Genomic DNA, 24036 nt, shown 5'->3' with positions numbered 1-24036 from the left:
AAAGTTGAAATTAAAATAATTTTTGTCATTGTTTTCTTTTTATTTTAATCTTGTGGTCTAAGAGTTGCTGTTTAGGGGGATCCTTTCATTCACTAACCACCAACCAGCCCTGATTATTGTTGATGTTGGCCTAAGAGACACAAAATAATGTCCTGAAATAGCCAGGAAATGTTCAACAGAAACAGAAGTAAATTACCTTTGGTTAGCAGTTTTAAATGTATTTATTTACTTTAAAATATCTCTGCTGCTTTTCAAAACAGGTTTTTACAGGGCAGATGTCAGAACTTAAATAATACCATGTGATGACAAAAGGCTTCTTGTTCAGACACTTCCAGCTTACCTTTACCTGAGGGATATCATTTTGCCAGGATTCTCTGACTATTAAAAATAGCTTCTTATAACCACATGCTTTTGCCCTCACAACCACCTTACCTTCTGTTAGCCTCTTCTTTGACCTCCTTTTTTTTTCAAGCTGCAAAGGTTTATCTAGTGACTTTGACCTGCACATTATGTGTAAAAAAAATAAGCTTCACTGTTAATAGTTTCCGTGAGTAACCTGAGTTTACTTTATCTGTCATTGGATGATTGATTTCTCTTTCAATTCAAGAGGCTATCAAACATTTACTCCAATCTCCAGAGGTTAAAGGCATGGGTTTAGAGCTGTTATTGCTAACCCAGGAACCTAGCAACCTTTTAATTCTGTAATTATAACTACTGCAAGTGTGGCACAAACAAAAATGGCTTTTTTATTTTAGAAAAAAAATAATTTTATAAAATCAGTGATTTACTATTGGTGAACTACAGATATGGTCAATGTATCATTAATGAGGGATCTTTTGCAGGATAAGATTGTCTGAGGGATTCCTTTTCAGAAAGATAAGAATGTGCTGCAGCATGTCTGTATGTATTTATTTATTTATATATTTTGTCAAACATGTACGAGATAACAGGTATAAACTGTATAAAAATAGACTTGAACACAGGAAAAGGATAAATGGGGACAATAGGACAGGGACAGTAGACACGCTGGTGTGCTTATGCATGCCCCCTTACAGACCTCTTAGGAAAGGGGCAAGATCCACACTAGACAGTTTAAGGTTAAAGTTATGGGGGTTTGAGGATGTAACAACAGAGTCGGGTAGTGAACTCCAGGCATTGATTACTCTGTTGCTGAAGTATGCTTCAGAACCAGCCCAAGAGCAAATATCTTACCCTTAAAACAACAGTATCAGTTGCTTATGAATGTGGACACTTGTCCAACCAGAAAAAGTGCAAGGATTTATAGGATTAGTGATTAAACCAATATGTGTTTGTTTGTTTTGTTTTTTTCTGATACAATGTTGCTACAATGCACATATTAGTCAATATAAGGAAAGCTTGGGTAATATGGTAAACATTGCATAATTCAAGAGTACCCTGTTTCCTTAGTGAACACTGCTGAGGTTGCACAAACAGACATTGCAAAACAGATATGGGCCTATTTATCTTTACCCAGAAAATGTAAATACTTACTGATTTCTCTGTTAATGCAATCATCAAAAGACCACCATATATATAAGAGGCAAGATACCACACATCTCTCACTCAGAGAAAAAGCTGGCAAGGCAAAATGAAGCCTTGGGCTGGTTTCCACCTGATTTTCCTGGTTGCTATTTCGGTGGAGGGTGACGTCTCAAATTATGGCACTGGAGGATCCCAGGACACTGAAGCCACTTGCTGTGCACGTGAGTTCCAGCTGTCTGAACTTTCAGCTTGGTCTTAACTTCTGTGGGGTCCCTACATGCAGGAGCAGAATGTTGGTCCTTAGTTTCCCAATAAAGCCAATTCGTAAAAAAATACTTGCCTCATGTTCTTTCGACTGTCCACAACTACTGTGAGCATGAGGACCCAGATTGTTGGAGACAATATGCTGACCCTGTAAACCACTTAGAGGGTTCTGTAAAGCACTACAAAGTGGCATATAAGCTTAAATGCTACGGCTACCTAGGCACTGCAGACTCGCAGTTTTGCAGGTAAAGAGATGGCTCAGGAAATAGATGAGGGCGGAATTCTGGCCACAGGGAAGTAAGTTTGCTTGCTTGCTTGCTTGCTTGCTTGCTTGCTTGCTTGCTTGCTTGCTTGCTTGCTTGCTTGCTTGCTTGCCTGTTTGTTTGGTCAAACACGTACAAGATAACATGTACAAGATATTAAGATTAAGCATTTTCTGAGGGTGCTGGTGGCTTTTAAAGGTTGGAGAAAGTTAATGAGTTGTGATGCTCTTGAAGGGAAAGGATCCTTTCAAAGCAGCAGCATCTTCAGAATAGTTTTTAAAGATCAGTAAGTTACTTTTTAATAAATAAAAACAGACTATTGATCTTGAGCTACTAGGTAAATTTCAGTTGATGTTTTGTATATGTGGAACAGATATTAGCTGTGGTTTTGATATCTGTAAGACATGATTAAGATCTTTGCCTAAGTATTTACCTAAACAGTGTAGCAGTTAAATAATCAAGGTAGAAATTGGGAGAACATGAGCTCTAGTTCCACTTTAAACACAAAGTCATCTGACCTTGGACCAGTCCTCTCTCTCAGCTCTAAGAAGAAGGTAAGGTCAAGTCACTTCTGAGAAAGATTGCCAAGAAAGCTGCAGTTGCCAGGAGTCCAGTCTCATTTTAAAGGAAGAAGATGGGGAGGGGGGAGGAAAAAGGATAAAAAAGGAAGAGTGAAAACAAATCAAGGACTTTTTTAAAAAAAGAAGTATGCACTGTTATTTTAGAGAAAAATCCTTGGAGGACAGCCCCCTAATTTCATTCTCAAATTCTTCAATAGCCCAGGAACAGAAATAATGTTTATGTGTGGAAAATATGAATGGAAGATATTTTGTGTCTCTTTTACACCGTAAGCACCTTGCCTTCTGCTCCACCCTGATTTCTAGCACCTCACTCATGCTATTTTGGTTTAATGTGAACCTATTGCTCCATAAGGATACCATACTGCTTCTTTTCTATTTTTCATGTTCTGTCCTTTTTATGTTCTTTCTCCTATGTCAGAGCTGGAGGGCTTAACACAATGCGGAACGGACAAGATTATTCTCCAAGGTCAGGCTGGGATACCTGGAATTCCAGGTGTGCCAGGAACAAATGGATCACCAGGGCTAAAGGGTGACCAAGGTCCTCAGGGGCCCCCAGGTGAGTAAAAGCCCATTAATGATGTCATTCCAGGTGATTCACAGCAGCTTATTTGCTGTCTTTCCTTGCAACAGTGGGAAGCAAACTTTGTATTAATAAAGTTTGCCTGGAAAAGGAGAAGTCACTAGCAGAGAGATAGAAGCAATTCTCTTTCTCCCAAATGCTAGATAGGATATGAAAGTTGCATGTTCTTTCAGTCAGTAAAAGGATTCTTAAGATCAATGTCTTAGCAAAGTAATCAGGAGATGCTTCTTTGGTTCTCTGGTATTCTGGAAACGTTTTAAAGACAGGTGGATTAGGTCGTTTTGCCGTATGAGTTGTTCTTATGTGTAAATATGTTTTATTTTCCATTTTCATTTCGTACAGTCACATATATACTGTACATAACTGGGGCTATATAACATTAAACAATAATCACAGCCATTCTTCTTGTCAACAATACCCCCCAAAATATAAACCCAATGTACCACTTCGACCCTCCATACACCCTTTCTTTCGGCCCCCTCCAACTTTCCTTCTTCCCTCCAACATTCCCCTCTACCCTACTTACCCTCCCCCTCTATCACTCCTCTCTCCCTTCCTTCTCACCCTCCCTCCTATCCTCTCTCCGACCCTCTCTACCCCTCTTTCTTCTTTCCCTCTACTCCTCCCTTCGGTGTATTTCTACTATCTATCAATATATTCAGCTTGTCCTATTTTTACACTAGAATTAAAGAGCAACAGTATACAAGTGCAATCGTATTACTTTAAAATCTAGCACATATTATATTTTCCCCTCCCCCCTCCCCCCTAAGACCCCACCTCCCTTCCCCCCCCGACTTCCCAGAGCCCGTACACGGTGTAGCTTTTTAACAAACACAGTCTAAAACATATTAAAACAAAGGAAATTAAAAGAAAAAGGAAAATCAATAAGATCTCTGCGTTGAACTCAGCTTCTTGCTGTTGCATAAACTTTAAGCAGTTTATGTCTAAACCCTTAATTTTGTCCCCTTTGTACAATTCTGTAAAAAAATTCCCGAAATGCCTTTTGAATCTCCTCCTGTTGAAACACCTCCTTCCCTCTATAACACAATTTGAATACATTTCGAATTTTTCTTTTTTTCCTAATCTGATAAGCCAACCATCTGCCCAGTTTATTTGCATTACAAAAAGTGTTGTGTTTTACATATAATAAACTAGTGGCTACTCAAATTGGGATTTTAATATAGTGATTGCTTCCTTAGCCTTTGTATCGCCTGGATTCAATGTTAACTCCAACTCTTTCCCTTTAATTTCCTCTTCCAATTCTTTTCGTTTTTGCCCTTGTTTATGTCTATGTATTTTGTTTATATTCATCAGTACTCCTCTCATATACGCTTTGCTTGAATCCCATACAAATTTCATAGATGTACCCTTATTCATATTCAGAACAAAGTATTCAGATAACAGTTTTTTACAATCAGTAATGTACTTTTCATATCTAAATAAGTTTTCATTCAACCTCCAGGACCTTCTTGCCTGCACTACCCTTCCCAATTCCATCCAAACTGGGTTATGATCCGAAAGGACCCTTGCCGCAATCTTTGTCTTCTTCACCCTAAAAAGTAAATCATTAGTAATTAATATAAAATCAATCCTTGAAAGGGATTGATGTCTACGCTGTTCCAATCACCCAATAGTATACAAGACTTAAAGTCCCACTGTACTAATTTAGCATGAAGATTTCTATAGAATCCGTCTTGCTGTTGATTAGGAGCATAAATTCCCAAGAGTAATGTCTTTTTCCCTTCTAAGATTAGGTCTAGTGCGATATATCTTCCAAAGGGATCTGCTTCAATTAGTTCAGCCTTAATGCCTTTTCTTAAGTATACAACTATACCATTTTTCTTTCCCGTAGCAGAGGTCACAAAATGTTGACCAAGTTTGGGGTTAAACAAATATTTTTGATCAGTTGATTGGATATGAGTTTCTTGCAGACAATTTATATCATTCTTGAACTGTTTGAGATAGTGAAATATTTTCTTTCTCTTCTGTGGAGAGTTCAGTCCATTGACATTCCATGTCAAGATCTTAGTTGTCATTTTTGGTTGCCTGAAGCTTTTTTAGAGCCTCCTACATGGCCTGTTTAACCTTTGGTCTAGCTCCTCCCATGGCTTCTGAGCTTGTTGCCATAACTCCTTGATCAATGGTTGGTGATTGTTGAGGTTGTTGCATTGTAGCTTGTTTTTCCATTCGTCTGGTAGTTATTCGGCTAGGTCTTTGTTCCATGACCCCTTGCCCTTCCGGGACGAGGAAATGGTGCGTTTTGTCTGGTAGTTGTGTGGTTTGCTGTTTATCCTGTCCTTCTCGTGGTCTTTCTCCAGATCCAGATGATTCAGGGTGTCCCGCCTTCAGAATCTTGTGATAGAAATCTCGAGCTTTCCATACAGAGTTGAGACGATATCTTTGCTTGTCAAATGTAATTATAATACCAAATGGCACATCCCATCTATACTGTATCTGACGGTTTCTGAGTTCTTCCACTAAAAAAGCATAATCTCTCCTGGCTCTTAGCATTTGAGGTGGTATTTCTTTCAAGACAATCAAATCCTGTCCGCCAATTTGAAGCCTGGTGTTATAGGACTCTTGTAGTATCATGTTTCTGAACTCTCTTGTAGCAAAGTATATAACTACATCTCGGGGGAGTTGCTTCTGTTTTGCCACCCAAGAATTAACGCGATAAATTTTTTCGATCTGCCAGTCAAGGTTGGACCCCGGTCTTTCCACCAGACGGTCAAAAGCCTCTGAAAAAATCTGCTTCAAGTTCTCCTGTTTGTCTTCGCACAGCCCCCTAACTCTTAATGCAAGCTCCATCTGTCTGTACTGTATCATAATAATTTGTTTTTCAGCGTTTTCAACTTTTTGTTGCACCACTTCAGTTTTGGATGTCAAATTAGTGTTGGCTTCGTTAAGAACCTCTAGCTTATCTTCCATTTCAGAAACATATTCTGTCAATACAGTTACAAGTCCCAGCATATCATCATTTATTTTGGCAATCCTAGTATCAAGCTTATCATATAAGTCTGCCTTAAACTCTTTCATCTCGTTCTTCATCTCCTCTCTGAATTCTCTGAAAATTTCTAAATTCTGCTCTCTAAATTCTCTAAAAGTTTCCAAAAAAGTTCTTTTGTTAGCAAATCTCCAGTAGGGGGCATAGAGGGTGGAAGCTGCCACTTTGTGCCAGGTATGGGGAATGTGCTCCTAGGAGGAAGTTTCCCAGGATTTAATTTTGATGCCATTATATCTTTTCTTCAAGCAATTAATCAAACTCTACTGGCCCGCTGTACAGCTTAGGAGAAAAAAAAGTATTAGATCACCCCTTTATTTGTTCTTAGGGGTTTTTCAAAAGGTTTCAAAAAAGGGCGTTGTGACAAAGCAGCTCAGCATATTCAGCGCCATTTTGGACTTCTCTATATCAAAAATATATATTAGCAAAGTTAATAAGAGGAAAGTCTTGTAAACTCTTCAGAGAAGTGAAACTAAATAATAAGATACTGCTAGCCAACTGTTCCTCCCTTTTTGCAGAAAGTTTGCAGAAGGTTTCAAAAGATTAGCATTGTAACAAAACAGTTCAGCATATTCACCTCTGTTTGGAATGTCTCTATATTAGCAAAGAGTCTTTTAAAATTTTTAAAAGTTGATAAGAAAAAAGTCTTGTAAGCTCTTCAGAGAAGTGAAACTAATTAGTAAGAAACTGCTGGCTGACCGTCCCTTTGATCTTTTTTATCACTGTTCTTTGCCGAAGAGTTAGGAACGTTGTTACAGTTAAGGAGAATGCACAATCGCCATTTTAGGAGCTTATTTTTAAGGGGGAAAAACCAAGTGCAGGAAGGGAGCTCTTGTAAGAATGAAGCTAGGATTTTTTTTTTTTTTTTTTAAAGGAGATAAGGTTCTCAGGTACGGACTCTGCTTGTATTAATTTCAGATAAATATCTCAAATATTGTTGTTCTTATGCACATGAACCTTTTTCCTTTCAAAAGAATCAACAATGCTATCAAGGATTTGTTGGTGACTAACCTACAAATCAAACATAATTTCATACAAATCAAGACTCCTATGAGCCCTGAGCTAAAATTTGAAACCATCATCAAAATCCAAACAACTTTCCTCTTTGATTGCACTCTGGAAGCTGTAATATTCTCATCCGTATAATGTCTGGCTTCAAAAGTCTGTTGAAGATGTATTTTGATGCTCCTAAGCTGGTCTTTCTCCTCCTCCTCTTCTTCTTTCTCTTCTTCAGGTGAAAGAGGATCTGCTGGGATAACTGGAAAAGCTGGACCGAAAGGAGACAAAGGAGATAAAGGTGATACTACTGATTGAGATCAAAGATTGTGCAAGAGCTGGATCAAAGGGGAAGCACTGGCCCACCTCTATGTCACCGAACACACTTTATTTCATGGTCTCCTTGGTTGAACTGTTTGTAATACAGAATGAAATCATGATAGCAATCCATCACTATGCCGAACGGACAATACACTGGCATACAAGAGGTTATTCTTATCTATGGGTCTTATGAACCTTTCTGTTTGCCCACTGCACAATAAATTATTTTTTCTTTTCTTACAGGAGAAGCCTGCAGATTAGACAATTGTCCACCAAAAGGTATGCCTTTTCTTCCTCTTTCTCAAAAGCTTCCTAATTGGGTTGCTTCAGTCTTTCACTTAGATGGTAGCTGGATGATTTTGGGAGCTGAAGGCCAAGAAACCTGGAATCATCAAATGCAGAAGGCTTTCTTTGCTAGTCTGAGCCCTGCCGGGCTTTTATAACTAAGCTAAGATGCCTATAAAACTGCCAATCAACTACCTTTGACCTCGCACATTCCTATCTGGGCCAACTACAATTTCCATCATCCACAGCAATCTATCTATCTTAATGGATACAATGTACAGTATTATCAGTCACTTAACTGACTGAATAATTCATGTTGGATAGGATATTTCTTTTAGCTCCACTCTATTACATTTCTAAGCAAGGTTGATAGTCTCAATACTCTCACCAAGTTGTTACTTCCAGAACTAATCCTAACCCTAACGCTATCTTAATGGATACAATGTACAGTATTGTCAGGCATTTAAGGGACTGAATAATTCAAGTTGGAAAAGCATATTTCTTTTAGCTGCATCCTTCTAAACAGCGTTCATATTGTCAATACACTCACCAAGTTGTTATTTCCAGAACTTTGTTACAGAAAGCGTTGGCAGTCAGTCAGGTATAAAAGCAGTACAAGTTATTAACGTAAGCAAGTGGAATTAGTATAAGCAGATGTTAAGAGCTGATGACTCTTTCTTCCTATTTGATTATTTCCTACCAAACTACCTGCAATTAGAATTAAAAGAACTTACTAAGCCACCTGATAAGCTATATTATATATATAATATATTATACATATTATGTATCTTTACAGAACGTCAGTAAATATTTAAAGCTATTGAGTCCTGAGACTTTCCATTCAACGTGGGAATCTGTCATTTCTTAATCTTAGAATGAGAGACTTCTCATGGTCTGGGAAAAAATAAAAACATTTTAGTGAATATACACCCTATAAAAGATAGTAAGATATAAGAAGAAATTCAAAAGATACTGTTGAAAATCCTTCAGAAGAGATTACATCCTCATATATAAAGAGGAATGGCAATTGAACTGACACAATTCAGAATACAGAGGGCAACATGAGATAATATACATAATAGGAAGGTGGAAACATCAGGAGAATGTTTCTAAAAGTTCTACTAAAACTACTTCATAGCTTTTGTTAGGTGGCAGCTGTGGCCATGAGCATCTTTGCATAGGTATATGTCCTTTCCTTCAGCAGGAGTCTGTCAGCACTCCTTCATTGGATAATCAGGAAAGAAGACCACAAGACTCCATTGATAGAAATCAAGTGTACTTTTACTAATTATAAATGAACAGAAGCGAAGCAAAGCGAAGCCTGATTATTTAGGCGCGAAAGCGAATAATATATTGTATAATATTCCCCTCCCCTTGGCACCCCACGTACAGTCCAATCATAATTCTCCCAAGTGTCAGGTGTGAGATAACTTCGAAAGGCATCACCAGGCTGGAATGCTAATGCCGTTGGCCTTGGCGGGAAACACTCCTCCTCCACATGCGCAGTAAGGTGGACAGTTCAAACTCCAGAATCTTCCTCCAGCACAACAATCAGTCCCTCCCAAATACCATGCCCCCCTCCCCATTTCAATGGCAGCCGAAGCAGCAGCAAAGCAGAGGCTGACATCCGGCCCTCCTCTGGAAAAAGGTCGTCCGACCTGGAAAACGACAAAGCACAAACAAACAGACGAACAACAAGAAACGGAAAGCGAAAAACAGGGGGGGGGGAGAGAGAAAGCCAGGAAATAAGGGAAAGCTAAGCCTTGTTAGGATAAGCTGAGTAGAATTGGCGGATCAGCTCAGGGGCTCGGACATGCGATTTGTGAACCCACTCGGCATGAGACGGGGGGAAATGCTTCCAAGCCACTAGGTATTGAACACGATTCTGCCATCTGCGAGAGTCCAAAATTTCTCGAATCTCAAAATGCTGTTCACCATCAATCAACAGGGGGGCAGGTGGCAGATCCACCGGCGGGCGTAAAGAGGAAAAGCGAAGAGGCTTAATGAGATTAATGTGAAAAACAGGATAGACACGGTTGAGGTGTTTAGGCAGCTTCAGGCGAACTGACACAGGATTGATGACCTTGACAATAGGAAATGGGCCCACATACTTAGGCCCTAACTTCTTGGATTTCTGGGTAGTTTGAAGAAACTTGGTGGACAGATAAACTTGATCACCCACTTTGTAATCAGAAGGCCTAGAACGTTTCTTATTTGCCTGTTTCTTATGTGCACGATGCGCAGCGTCCAAAGTCCGACGTGCCAAAGGCCAAACATGCTGAAGACGATCACTCCACTCAAAGAGAGATGAAACCTGCGGCTGCTCACGAGGAACTTCAGGAATAGGAACAAAATCCTGTCCAGACACCACCCCGAAAGGGCTGAAACCAGTGCTGCTATGCACAGAATTGTTATAAGCCACCTCCGCATGTGGTAACAAGTCCACCCAATCAACTTGTTGGTAGTTGATGAAACAACGTAAATACTGTTCTAGAACAGAATTAGTCCTCTCACAAGCCCCATTAGTCTGAGGGTGGTGGGCGGAGCATAAGCCCTGGGCGGAGCCAATCTGTTTAAGAAATTCCCTCCAGAACACCGAGGTGAATTGTACACCCCTATCTGAAATGATGCGATCAGGCACCCCATGTAAACGGTAAACGTGAGAAACGAACATTGTTGCGAGGGCTTTAGCAGAAGGAATCTTGGGGCAAGGTACAAAATGAACTTGCTTGGAGAACAAGTTGGTAACCACCCAGATAACGGTGTGCCCCTGGCTCTCAGGAAGTTCGACAATGAAGTCCATAGAGATCTCCCTCCACAGGGCGATGGCGAGCTACAGACTGGAGCAAACCCTGCGGTTTTCCAGGCAGGTGTTTAGCGGCAGCACAAACGGGACAACTGGCGACATAAAGCTCAATGTCCTTTTTCAAAGAAGGCCACCAAAACTGCCAATTCATGAGATGCAGCGTTTTCACGAACCCAAAATGCCCCGCCATCCTGGAATCATGAGCCCGTTGGAGAACCACCAGACAAAGAGAGGCAGGGACGTAAAGTTTCGCCCCAATCCATGGCAAGTCATCCCTCATGGTGCATTCATTTTTATGCTGCTGGAACCAATCGTCATGAGCAAGGGCATTCTTGAGATTGGAGAGAAAATCCTGGGACATTTCCACCTTAGAACATGCCTGTTGTCTAGTAACCACAGGAGCAGCGAGGCTTGATGTGGGAACAACCGGCTGGATCACACTTAGCTTAGAGCAGTTGTACTGAGGGAGCCTGGACAAAGCATCAGCCATGAAGTTCTCCCCCACCCCCACCCCCACCCCTGGGATGTACTTCAGGGTGAAATTAAAACGATTGAAATGCTGAGCCCAGCGCATCTGCTTAGGGGAAAGTCTCCTGGGAGTTCTCAAAGCTTCCAAATTTTTATGGTCAGTCCACACTTCGAACGGGTGCTTAGTGCCTTCTAGGAAATGGCACCATGTGGCTAAAACCCAACAAACAGCAAATGGTTCCTTCTCCCAGATGGCCCAATGCCTTTCAGTGTCAGTGAGTTTGCGAGAGGTGTATGCACAAGGTTGTAATTTACCTTGATCGTTGGTCTGAAGCAATACGGCCCCCACCACCACGTCGCTGGCATCAGCTTGAACAACAAATGGTTTGTCCATGTCCGGGTGCTTCAGAACCGGTTCCTCGGCAAAAAGTCATTTTAACTTCACAAAAGCAGCTTGACACTCCATGGTCCAATCCAACGGCTTGCTAGGTCTGGGTTTCGGCCCACCTTTGGACTTCAAAAAGTTAGTGATGGGAAGAGCTATCTTAGCAAAAGAAGGGATGAATTGGCAATAGAAATTGGCAAAGCCTAAAAATTTCTGTAACTGTCTGCGCGTATGAGGCACCTCCCACTCAGTGACCACTTTGACTTTAGCGGGGTCCATCTCCACACCCGCGTGGGAGATACGATATCCAAGATAGTCTACCTTCTCCTGATGAAATTCACATTTGGACAATTTGGCATAAAGCTCCGCGGCTCGGAGCTTCTTCAGCACTGTATGAACCAGCTTGATGTGTTCATCACATGCTTGCGTGTAGATAAGGATATCGTCCAAATATATGATAACGCCTTTGTAAAGATGGTCATACTAAACCTCATTAATCAATTGCATGAAGACCGCAGGCACCCCCTGGAGGCCAAAGGGCATCACACGGAACTGGAAACAACCCAGGGGACAGTTGAAAGCTGTCTTCCACTTGTCTCCCTCCTTAATACGGACTCTATAGTATGCCTCCCGTAAGTCCAGTTTAGTAAAAATGTGTCCCTTTCCCAGCTGGGCCAGCATATCCTTCATCAGTGGCAATGGATAGAGGTTCTGGGCCGAGACTGAATTCAAATTTTTGAAGTTCACACATAATCTGAGAGAGACATCTTTTTTTTCCCTGAATAGCACAGGAGCAGCCACCTTGGGTTGAGCTGCCTCAATGAAACCCCTCTCCAAGTTCTTGTCAATAAATTTTCTCATCTCCTCCATCTCCCTGGGCGACATAGAATATATCTGGGGTTTTGGAAGCATCACTCCAGGTAAAATTTCGATGGTGCAATCAGTGGGTCTGGGGCGGGGGAGCTTATCAGAAGATTTCTCACTAAAAACTCCTCTTAGGTCCCAATATTCTTTCGGAATTTTTTCTTCCCCTTCGATTCTCTCTTGCCCCCTGGCTGCCAAAGTGGGGTTGGAGCCAGTAGGCTCTGGGGCTTCAACCTCTCCATCAGGGGCTGTGCTAGTGTGAATGCGTAGCCACCCCTCCCTCCAGTTAATGCGAGGGTTCCATTTACGAAGCCAGAGGAGTCCTAAAATAAGGGGCCGGTCCATCCCAGGTGCCACAATAAAAGAGATTAACTCTTGATGGGTTCCCATCTTCATTTCCAAGGGCTCAGTATAAAAATGGGCAGGGCCCCCACCCGCAATGGAACCATCAATTTGGCAAAAAAACAATAGGGGTTTTCAAAGTCCTCAATTTCAATCCCAGTTTCTCCACCATCGCTGGACTAATCATACATCGGGAACAGCCAGAGTCCAGCAGAGCTGAAAGCGTAACCGTCTCGCCAGCAGATGGCACCCTTAATTCAATGGGGATCAACATGGGGCCTTTGTTTGAACTCACCCAATGATGCGAGGTGTCGTCATCAGATTCATCAGAGGAGCTGGCGTTAACGTCCCCCTCCTCTTCATTCGGCTGGAAACGCTGGGGAACATTCTCAGCAGCACATGCAGTCTCTCTCTTCTTACCCGGGGCCTTGCCTGCCCTCCCCTCCCTTCTGGGAGGGGGTGGAGCGGTTTGAGCCAGTTAAACGCGGCAATCCACGGCGTGATGGCCTTCCTTCCCTTCACTTCTGATGCGAACTGGGGGTTTTTTGGCTGATGAGGGGGCGACCCCTGTGCATCTCCCTCTTTCATGCGTTGAAGTCTGGCCACATCTAACTCAACGTCTGCTGCATTTTCATACCAAGCAGCAACTTGGGGGGGGAAGGTGTCTGTTAACCCATTGCTGGTAAATGTTTTCATTCAGTCCCAAGGCAAACTGATGTAATAAAGCCTCTTCTGACCATTCCCTCATGTAGGCTGACAGCGGTTGAGAATCCTGCTTATATTCAGCCACCGGTCTATTTTTCTGCTTTAGGGCCATAAATTTCACCTTCCTGCGTTTCTCAATCAGCGGGTCATCAAACCTCCTCTTCATTGCAGCCATAAAGTCATTAAAATTCCTCAGGAGAGGGGAGTTGCATTGGTGTAAGCTCCCCATCCAGTCGGCTGCTTTGTCTTCCAATGAGAGTAAGACCATTCTTACTTTCATCTCATCCGTTTCTAAATCCGGACCATAAATTTCCATATAATTTCTAATCTGTATGACAAATAACCCTAACTTTTTGGGATCACCATTATATTTCACTGTTAAGGGAGGGACTTTTGCCATTTGGCGTCGCTTGCCCCCCCCCCCTTGCTCTTGCAGCAGCCCTGGCTGGGGGGGGAGGCTGGTTCTGGGTTTCCTTGCTCCCAACCTCCCTCGGCCTCTTCACCCTCCCTTAAGTTATGCATGGAGTACCTTTGTTCAATTTCTTCCGCTTGCTCCCTTTCCATTGCTCTCCCACAGGTCTTGCGCTCGGATATAGCTTCCTCAAGGAGCTGCTTTGCCTGGGACAATTTGTAATCTTCATCCCCAGCATCATCCCATTCAGCTGATTTCTTTTTCGGTCTCCTTCTCGCGACTCCTGCATCCAACTCCTCAGATTCCTCTTCATCACTCACATGCAAAGACATTCTTATTCTTCTTGTGAGAACACCCCCCTCGGTAGGTTGTAGCTCCTGGTGGGGTGGAGTGTGAGACTTCGCTTAAATGTCAGCACTCCTTCATTGGATAAACAGGAAAGAAGACCACAAGACTCCATTGATAGAAATCAAGTGTACTTTTACTAATTATAAATGAACAGAAGCGAAGCAAAGCGAAGTCTGATTATTTAGGTGTGAAAGCGAATAATATATTGTATAATATTCCCCTCCCCTTGGCACCCCACGTACAGTCCAATCATAATTCTCCCAAGTGTCAGGTGTGAGATAACTTCGAAAGGCATCGCCAGGCTGGAATGCTAATGCCGTTGGCCTTGGCGGGAAACACTCCTCCTCCACATGCGCAGTAAGGTGGACAGTTCAAACTCCAGAATCTTTCTCCAGCACAACAATCAGTCCCTCCAAAATACCATGCCCCCCCTCCCTGTTTCAATGGCAGCCGAAGCAGTAGCAAAGCAGTGGCTGACAGAGTCCCTGCAGGTGATCACTTATGCCCTGATCACTTTATAATTGAACAGTAGTTCAATAGTAGTTTACTCTACATAGACCTCCCCTTGAAGACTACCTTGAAACTACAGTTCTTTCAAAATAGAATGGTACAAGCAGTGATGTGATCACAGCTATGAGAGTGGCATTGGCTGCTAGCGGCTTCAAAACGCTTTAAAACTTTGTACGGCATAGAACCTGGTTAATTGAGGGGCAGCTTTTCTCCCATTGTGTCGCCTCACCTCCTAGTTTCTGGCAGAATGGATCCCTCCTAATACATATTGTCCTCACACAGGATCTAGGAAGTATGAATTTTCTGTGACCATGACCTTCAGTGGACAAAATCTGGCTGGCTGGGCAACAAATCATAACAATAACACTTCTATAAAATTGCTTACAAAGTGATGAAAGATCAGATAATAACTTGGTAAACATTTTGAAGTGAAAATAATATTTTTAAAGTGTAGCAGCCCTGAAAGATATGAAGAATCTCTTTCTAGAAAATATATGTCCACAAGTTTTAAATCTTACTCAGATGCATATGCTTACTAGATGAAGAGAAAGAGAAAGGACGGACTTTGTAGTAGTCAAATTAAGAATGGGTTTTGGATAGTACAAACTCATTAACCACAGGCTGAGGATCATTATGATACTTGTTGTTTGCATGTATCAACATTCCCTATTCTTTCCCTAGAGATTGAAGCCAGAAACTGCAAGGACCTCCTGGAACGTGGGGAGACCCTGACTGGCTGGTATACAATCTACCCAACCAAGGGAAACCCGATGCTGGTTTTCTGTGACATGGGGACTGATGGAGGAGGCTGGTTGGTAAGTGGCAGCCCAAGGAGGAGGAGGAGGAACAGATGTCTGAATGCATCAGAAGAGCAAAAAAACCCATGTTACTATAATTACTCTTTTAAACAAGTAGGTGCCATGCTATCCACTTTGTTATAAAATAATAGCGGCTATTCAGGGACCCATCAGTCTTCTCTCATCTGAAGAGATGAGTGGCGGACAAGTTACAGCCCCAAAGCTAAATGAGACTCCCAAGTGTCCTCTTGGGAATTGAGCCAAGACAGTAGAAGGCACAAAGATGGTCTCAAGGAGTTGCTGCCTCATTGTGACTTACAAGAGGGGTCATAGTTCTATTCAAGGTCTTTTGCAAAACAAGACTGAAAGGCAGCCCCCCCCCCCCACTTCAGAAATGGCCTAAGATTAAGGAAAGCAGCTTCTCCATCAAGCAGATGCTGAGGTATCGCTCCCTTTCTCTCCACAGCAATTCCAGAGGCGGCAAGATGGGTCTGTGGATTTCTACCGTGACTGGGAATCATACAAGAAAGGATTTGGAAATCAAGGATCAGAATTCTGGCTGGGCAATGATAAGATTCATCTTCTCACCAGTTCTGGTAAACCCCAAATCTCCTCTTCTACTTGGTACTCAATTTGATAGACATTGTCCTTTTCTACAGATAATGCTTATCTTTATCAGAATTAATACTAGCAGATCGGTACCCCTCCTCAGTGCCATAACCAATTGTATGTACATAGAAAATTAATAAAAGATTGACTTTGTAAAGGTAAAGAAACTTCAGAGGATCACCAGAGGTTTTGGATGGACACATAGATCATAATCCCACCATGAAGTCTACACAATGATTAGCAGGCTTCCTTTCATGACTTCTGCACCTTAAGTAACTCTCTAATAGTATCTTTCTTTTGTTGTGCAGGAACACATCAGTTGAGGATTGACCTGGAAGATTTCAATGGTTCCAGAACCTTTGCAATATATTCCAGTTTCAGAATTGCAAATGAAAGTGAAAATTACAAATTAATATTGGGTTCTTATTTGGATGGCAACATGGGTGAGTAATACAGAAAATGCCTCTGCATTCGAGTACCTTTTTACAGTGAATAGAACAAACATAAATAGTTACTTCAAATAGTGAGATGGACAGAAAATAAATTAAATCATAAAAAAACTGGAGAAGATAACAAAATACAAAGCCCTCAAGCAGAAATAGAACATCTGTGGTAAAAGAAAAGGTAATAGCAATAGTAATAAGTGCTTTGGTACCTATTTATGTACCACCACTTGAACACCATTGGCATTGACAAAATAACCATTAGACAATTGTAAAAGCACATTTATTAGAAACAATTTACATGTTGCAACAATATTGTAATAGAAACAAACATCAATCTCTGCCTATAATAGGTCCTTGGGAAGGACTCAACCGGTGGATAAAAATGCCAAATCCAATCTAAATATCTGACTGCATAATAATATCACATGACCCGATGCAGAATGCAGAAAAAGTTTAAGCCAGGGGGTTAATTCCTTTCTAGTTTATCAAAGGGACAGTATGGTGGTGTGAATATGAAGAGGCAGCCCTTCAATTGGTCCAGAGAGCAAAATGCAATCCCAGACTCAGGGGATCTAGGAAATTATGCATATAAACCAGATCCTCTATCATTTATATTTGATCCCTTTCTAATTCTTAGTGGTGTAGGAACATTTTTCATTGGTGAAATACCCTGCAGGTTTGCAATCCTGGAAGACATGAATTTAGTGCTTTCCTGTGATTTCCTCCTTTTAGGTGATTCTCTCTCAAGACAAAAGGACCATCCGTTCTCTACCAAAGACAGAGACAATGATATCCATGATGTAAATTGTGCCGTACGTTACAAAGGAGCCTGGTGGTACCATAAGTGCCACTCTTCCAACCTGAATGGCCTGTATCACAAAGGGGAACATACCTCTTTTGCTGATGGCATCAACTGGGCTGCCGGAAAAGGGTACTATTATTCCTACAAGTATGCAGATATGAAAATTAGACCACAATAAATGAAACCACAGTTTGATAGATTTTTCAATATGACCCAAAATGATTATTCTTCTCTATTCTCTTCTGGAAAAAAAATTAAATGCACAAATTCGTTAAAACTGCTCCTTTGTGTCACTGTTCTCTCTTGTAGTGATCCCTTTTTTATGTACATGGGATTGGGTTCAAACCATTTTCCTTCTTCATTTTCTAATTTTTTGGAAGCAGAAATAGAACATCTGTGGCAAAAGAAAACAAAGGTAGTACCAATAGGAATTAGTGCTTTGGTACCAGAGATGGATTGCTCCCAGTTTGCCCTGGTTTGGTTGTGGTGATTCGGCCTGAGTTGTAGAATCGGCAGTGACCCAGACTCCAAACCAATCCCCCAGTCTCTTATGCTGTTGCGGCATGTTTCTGCACATGCGCAGATTAGATTACAGTCAACTGTGCATGTGTGAGCAACGCACAGCGGGTGTGCGAGCGAGAGAATCCCGCACAAAGCAAAGCAGTACCAACCGGTACAGGAACCCTCCCCCGTTTGGTGCCTATTCATGTACCACCACTTGAACATCGTTGGCATCAGTGGTGGGTTCTGTACGATTGAAACGGCCCCGGAATTACCCTCATGCACGCGTGCGGTGCACGGGCACACGGGCAAGGCGCATGCATGCATTCTAGCATCAAAGGACGCTTCTGCAAGCCTCCGTGATGCTCCAGCTTCTCCGCGGAGCATCACACAGGCACCAGATGCACCATGCATGTGCACGTTAGCGCCAAAAGCATAAAGCACCAGTAAGGAGCACGGGCGGAAGGGTGGGCCCCTCTGGAGCACCATACCGGAACGGTATCCTGGGTTCCAGGCAGGATCCGGTATGCCCGTACTGGAGCGTACCATCTGCAACCCACCACTGATTGGCATTGACAAAATCGCCACCATCCAATTGTAAAGGAACAGCTTACATGTTGCAACCAGGGACATGCAGGCAGGGGAGGCAGAGCCTCACCACTGTCACCATGAAAAGAAAAAAAAATGTAAAAGGAAAAAGGCAAGAGCTGAGGTCAGGCTGGGCTAGTTGCTGCCAGAGTCACAGTGGGTGACTCTTTTAGAGGCTTTTTTAAACAGTTAAGCACTAAGCAAAGTGTCCTGTAAAGGAGGCGGCAGGAGAATGACGTGCCTCATCTAGTCTGACACTTTATGATTACTCTAGCAGAGTTAAGCAAGGGTTAAAAGCCGAAAAATTCCTGACGTAGATGAGGCACGTCATTCTCCTGCCTCCTCCTCTGTAGAGGGTGTTTTTAGAGGCTTTTTTAAACAGTTAAGTACTAAGCAGAGTCATCCATGGTGACTCTGGCAGCAACTAGCTCATTTTGGCCTCAGCTCTTGCCTTTTTCCTTTTACATTTTTTTTCTTTTCATGATGGCAGGCAAGAGCAGAGTTGAAATCCTCTCTGAAACAGCTGGAAAAGGTACGCGTGGGTTGGAGGGAGGGGGAGGGATTCAAACTTCATCCTCCTGGTACAACTTTATGTGTCTTCTTGTTTGAGAGAGGGGGAGGGAGCATATTGAGACAGTTCTTTAGTTTATGTACTATGTAACACTCTAATACTATGCCTTTGGGTCTTCTGAAATTTTAATTATACAATCATAAGCAAAAACAAAGTTTTCAGTAGAATGAATTTCTACTTCTACTTACACCTGCCAGCCAAAATGCTGCTAGGGATATTGCTAACATAGGCTGAGGAGGAAAACCTAAATTTTCTGAATCCTGGTGCAACTTTGTGTCTGTGAGTGTGTGTGTTTGAGAGAGAGGGGAGGGAGGGAGGGAGAGAGGGAGGGAGGAGGGGAAGGGAGAAGAAAAAGAAAAAGAAAGAAAGAAACTTATTTAGCAAAGGAGAAAAACAAATGCTGTCGCTTTAAATTGGAACTGAGCATGGCTGGCTATGGAATTCTGAGAGTTGAAGTCCACAAGTCTAAAAAAATTGCTGCCTCACCAGCCATAAACCTCACTGCATATCACTGGTTGCAACAATATTGTAACATAATCAAACATCACTCTCTGCCTATGATAGGTCCTTGGGAAGGACTCAACAGGCAGATAAAAATGCCAAATCCAATCTAAATATCTGACTGCATAATAAGATCACATGACCTGATGCAGAATGCAGAAACGGTTTCAGCCAGGGGGCTGCCTAATTCCTTTCTAGCTTATCAGAGGGACAATATGGGGGTGTGAATAACAAACCATTGTTTATAAAACTTTAAGCACATTTGAGTCTGTCCCAAAGGCGGATCAAAATGTCAACTTGGCAACCATGGTAGCACAATGAAAGCTCCACCCTTTTTAAAGCATGCAATGATGTTTGCAAAGCAAATTTATTCATTCAGTCTGTCATTAAAATTTCTTTTAGCTACCCAACTCTGACTGACCCTTTAAAAGTTAAAAACTGGGGGGGGGAGGAGTTCATTTCTAGTGTTTCCCATGCAGACCCCCATATGTCTCTTCTTCCAAGTACCAATTTGCATGTAGGTTGTTATTAAAGTGAGAAGGAAAATAAAGGTAGTTCTCAACTTAAAATTTATGTTGCTAAGTGAGACATTTGTTAAGTGAGTTTTGCCTTTCTTGCACAATTGCTAAGTGAATCCCTACAGTTGTTAAATTAGCTTGGAAACTGAATCTGGCTTCCCCATTGACTTTGCTTGTCAGAAAGTCGCCAGAGGTGATCACATGACTCCAGGACACTGCAAACATCATAAATGTGAGTCAGTTGCCAAGCGTCTGAAATTTGATCCCATGACTGTGGAGAATTATGTAACCGTCATAAGTGTGAAAAATGGTCATAAGCCACTTTTTTCAGTGCTGTTGTAACTTTGAATAATCACTAAACAAACGGTTGTAAGTCAAGGACTACCTCTAGTCTCTATCTGGAATGCAACACTGGAAGCAGAAAAAGAATTTGTCTTAACTAAATAAAAATACAGCAACACTGCAAAGGCAGAAAAAGGTAAATAAAAGATGCCAATAACAACTCAAATCACAGGAATCAACAGGACCACATTGCTTCACGAAGCAGCTTCTAGGGATGCTTGGTTTAAAGCTGTTGGATACAATGTGGATACAATGCACATATTGTTCAATATAAGGAAAGGTTGGGTAATATGATGAACACTGCATAATTCAAGAATGCATTTTTCTTTAAATAACTCTGCTGAGGTTGCACAAACAGACATTGCAAAACAGATATGGGCCTTTTTATCACTCAGCAAATGTGAGCACTTCCTGATTTCTCTGTTAATGCAGTCATTAAAAGGCCTCCATATATATATGTAAAGTAAATCTCACTTTACGTCTATAAAGCAGATGTAAAGTGAGATTTGGACATTAAGTGTGTAACCTACTGGGTCAGGCTGGACAGCCTCTTAAAGCCCCCTTTACTTCTATATTTAAGCCACAGAGGCAGAGTTGCAAAAGAACAGGAAGCAAGTGCCTAACCACAAGATGTCAAAAGCCTATGTCAAAAGTCCAAGGTTCAATTAAAGTTCGTTAATAACACGTACTCCATAAACAAAAGGAGAAGTAAGATCTCATCTCCTTATAAGGTTTTCTCCTCAAGGTAACCACTAAGAAATGTGTTAATTATTTCCGTGTTGCAATGCTTTTGAGAATGTATAAGAATGTGTGCTTCGATAAAGAAGGTTGTTCAGAACTTGCATGGGCTAGCTTTCTGAACCTGGCTGCCAAATAAACTTTTCCTGTATCCTGAGAACTCTAAAGCCAGTCATTTTCTGCAACAATACCACACAACTCTCGCTCAGAGAGAAAGCTGGCAAGGCAAGATGAAGCCTTGGGCTGGTTTCCACCTGATTTTCCTGGTTGCTAGTTCGGTGGAGGGTGACGTCTCAAATCGTGGCACTGCAGGATCCCAGGACACTGAAGCCACTTGCTGTGCACGTGAGTTCCAGATGTCTGATCTTTCAGCTTGGTCTTAACCTCTGTGGGGTCCCTATGTGCAGGAGCAGAATGTTGGTCCTTAGTTTCCCAATAAAGCCAATTCGTTAAAAAAAAAAAAAAGGAATACTTGCCTCATGTTCTTTCGACTGTCCACAACTACTGTGAGCATGAGGACCCAGATTGTTGGAGACAATATGCTGACTCTGTAAACCACTTAGAGGGTTCTGTAAAGCACTACAAAGGGGCATATAAGCTTAAGTGCTACGTGGCTCAGGAAATAAACGAAGGATGAATTCTGGCTGCAGGGAAGTTCTGCCTTAAAATTGAGCATTTTCTGAGGGTACTGGTGGCATTTAAAGATTGGAGAAAGTTGATGAGTTGTGATGCTCTTGAAGGGAAAGGATCCTTTCAAAGCAGCAGCATCTTCAGAATAGCTTTTAAAGATCAATAAGTTACTTTATAATTAATAAATAAAAACAAAATTGATTTTGAACTGCTGGGTAATTTTCAGATGATATTTTGTATATGTGAGATATATATTAGTTGGGGTTTTGATATCTGTAAAACACGATTAAGATCTTTGCCTAAATATTTACCTAAACAATTTTATCTATGTATTTGTATAGATAAACATGAGAACAAGAAAGTTCATCTTCTAGATATAGACAGGGCCACCTTAATGAACTGTGTTTTATGTGGAAGACCCTGGTTTCACATGGTATAAAGGATGAAGACGAGAGCTGGTTTGGTGTAGCAGTTAAATGATCAAGGTAGAAATTGGGAGAACATGAGCTGTAATTCCACTTTAGACTAAGGTGACCAGACGTCCCACTTTTGGTGGGACAGTCCCTCTTTTGAACAATTTGTCCCACGTCCCGGGTTTTTTTTAAAAAAGTCCAGATTTTTTTTTAAGTTACGAAAAAGCCTCCAGCCACCTTGAGGCTCTCCTAGCAACTGGGAGCCGGGTGCATTCCCACCTGCACGATCTTGGGAGCTGTTGCCAATGGCTGAGGGAGGAGAAGACTTTACTCCATGTGGAGACCGCGGGCTTCCCTCACGGAGTTTTTCTTCTTCTGTTGCTTTGAGCAGCCCCTTCCTCCCCCCCTCTCTCTTTCTCTCTCTCTTGGAGCTGGAGGGCTGCCTCCGAGACTGTCCAAGCTCAGCCCCTCCCCTCCCCCCCCCCAGACTGCTGCTTCGCCTCGGCTGCTCAGGGCTTCTAAATTGGCATTTCATGTTGTTTGGGGGGGGGATTACTGTGCCATAGAAACACAGTGTATGTCTCACATGGCTGATAACCTGGTCTCTATACAGAAGAGGTAATTTTAAAAACTTCAGAGCAAATCCTGAAAGAGGGGAGAGAGATCCTGAAGGAGTGTGTGCACAGGAGGAGAATTTTATAAACGTCCCAGTGAATCCAGAGAAGGAGAGAGAGAGAGAGAGAGAGAGAGAGAGAGAGAGAGAGAGAGAGAGAGAGAGAGGCTGAAGGAGTGTGTGCACAGGAGGGGAATTTTATAAATGTCCCAGTGAATCCAGAGGAGGGGGAGAGAGAGAGAGAGAGAGGCTGAAGGAGTGTGTGCACAGGAGGGGAATTTTATAAATGTCCCAGTGAATCCAGAGGAGGGGGAGAGAGAGAGAGAGAGAGGCTGAAGGAGTGTGTGCACAGGAGGGGAATTTTATAAATGACCTAGTGAATCCAGAGGAGGGGAGAGAGAGAGAGAGAGAGAGAGAGAGAGAGGCTGAAGGAGTGTGTGCAAAGGAGGGGAATTTTATCAACATCCCAGTGAATCCAGAGGAGGAGAGGGGGGGGCTGAAGGAATGTGTGCACAGGAGGGGAAATTTTATAAACCACCCAGTGAATCCAGAGGAGGGGAGAGAGAGAGGGAGAGAGAGAGGCTGAAGGAGTTTGTGCACAGGAGGGGAGAAAGAGAGAGAGAGAGAGAGAGAGAGAGAGGCTGAAGGAGTGTGTGCACAGGAGGGGAATTTTATAAATGTCCCAGTGAATCCAGAGGAGGGGAGAGAGAGAGAGAGAGAGGCTGAAGGAATGTGTGCACAGGAGGGGAATTTTATAAACCTCCCAGTGAATCCAGAGGAGGGGGGGAGTGAGAGACAGAGAGCGGGGGCTGAAGGAGTGTGTGCACAGGAGGAACATTTTATAAACGTCCCTGTGAATCCAGAGGAGGAGGAGGAGGAGGAGGAGGAGGAGGAGGAGGAGGAGGAAGAGAGAGAGAGAGAGAGAGAGAGAGAGAGAGAGAGGCTGAAGGAGTTTGTGCACAGGAGGGGAATTTTATAAACGTCCCAGTGAATCCAGAGGAGGTGTGTGTGTGTGTGTGTGTGTGTGTGTGTGTGTGTGTGACAGAGAGAGAGAGAGAGAAACTATCACTAAATGTTGTAGCTTATGATTCTTGATGAATGTATTCTATTTTATTTTTCTTTATGTACACTGAGAGCATATTCACCAAAGACAAATTCCTTGTGTGTCCAATCACACTTGGTTAATAAACTATTCTACTCTACTCTACTCTACTCTACTCTACTCTACTCTACTCTACTCTACTCTACTCATTTCTATTTCAATTCTAATAAGGAGTTTAGCTTCGCTCTCTTGAAAATGTAAGCTAGCATAAGGAATTATAATGCAAGCTAG

General features: G+C 42.2%; 1 protein-coding gene across 1 annotated transcript in view; it reads left to right on the top strand.

Annotated features, from left to right (window-relative positions):
• Positions 1–1479: 1479 nt before the first annotated feature.
• Positions 1480–24036, top strand: part of LOC116505362 — a 75165-nt gene continuing 52608 nt past the window's right edge. The window contains exon 1 of the mRNA XM_032212561.1: positions 1480–1751. Within this exon, the coding sequence (XP_032068452.1) occupies positions 1610–1751 (142 nt within the window). The 5' untranslated portion in view covers positions 1480–1609. The remainder of the gene's footprint in view (positions 1752–24036) is intronic.

The sequence above is a fragment of the Thamnophis elegans genome, chromosome 1 (assembly GCF_009769535.1).
Source record: "Thamnophis elegans isolate rThaEle1 chromosome 1, rThaEle1.pri, whole genome shotgun sequence".
Classification (NCBI taxonomy): domain Eukaryota; kingdom Metazoa; phylum Chordata; class Lepidosauria; order Squamata; family Colubridae; genus Thamnophis; species Thamnophis elegans.
The sequence above is the reverse complement of the archived record's forward strand: the minus strand, read 5'-3'. Positions and strand labels throughout refer to the sequence as shown.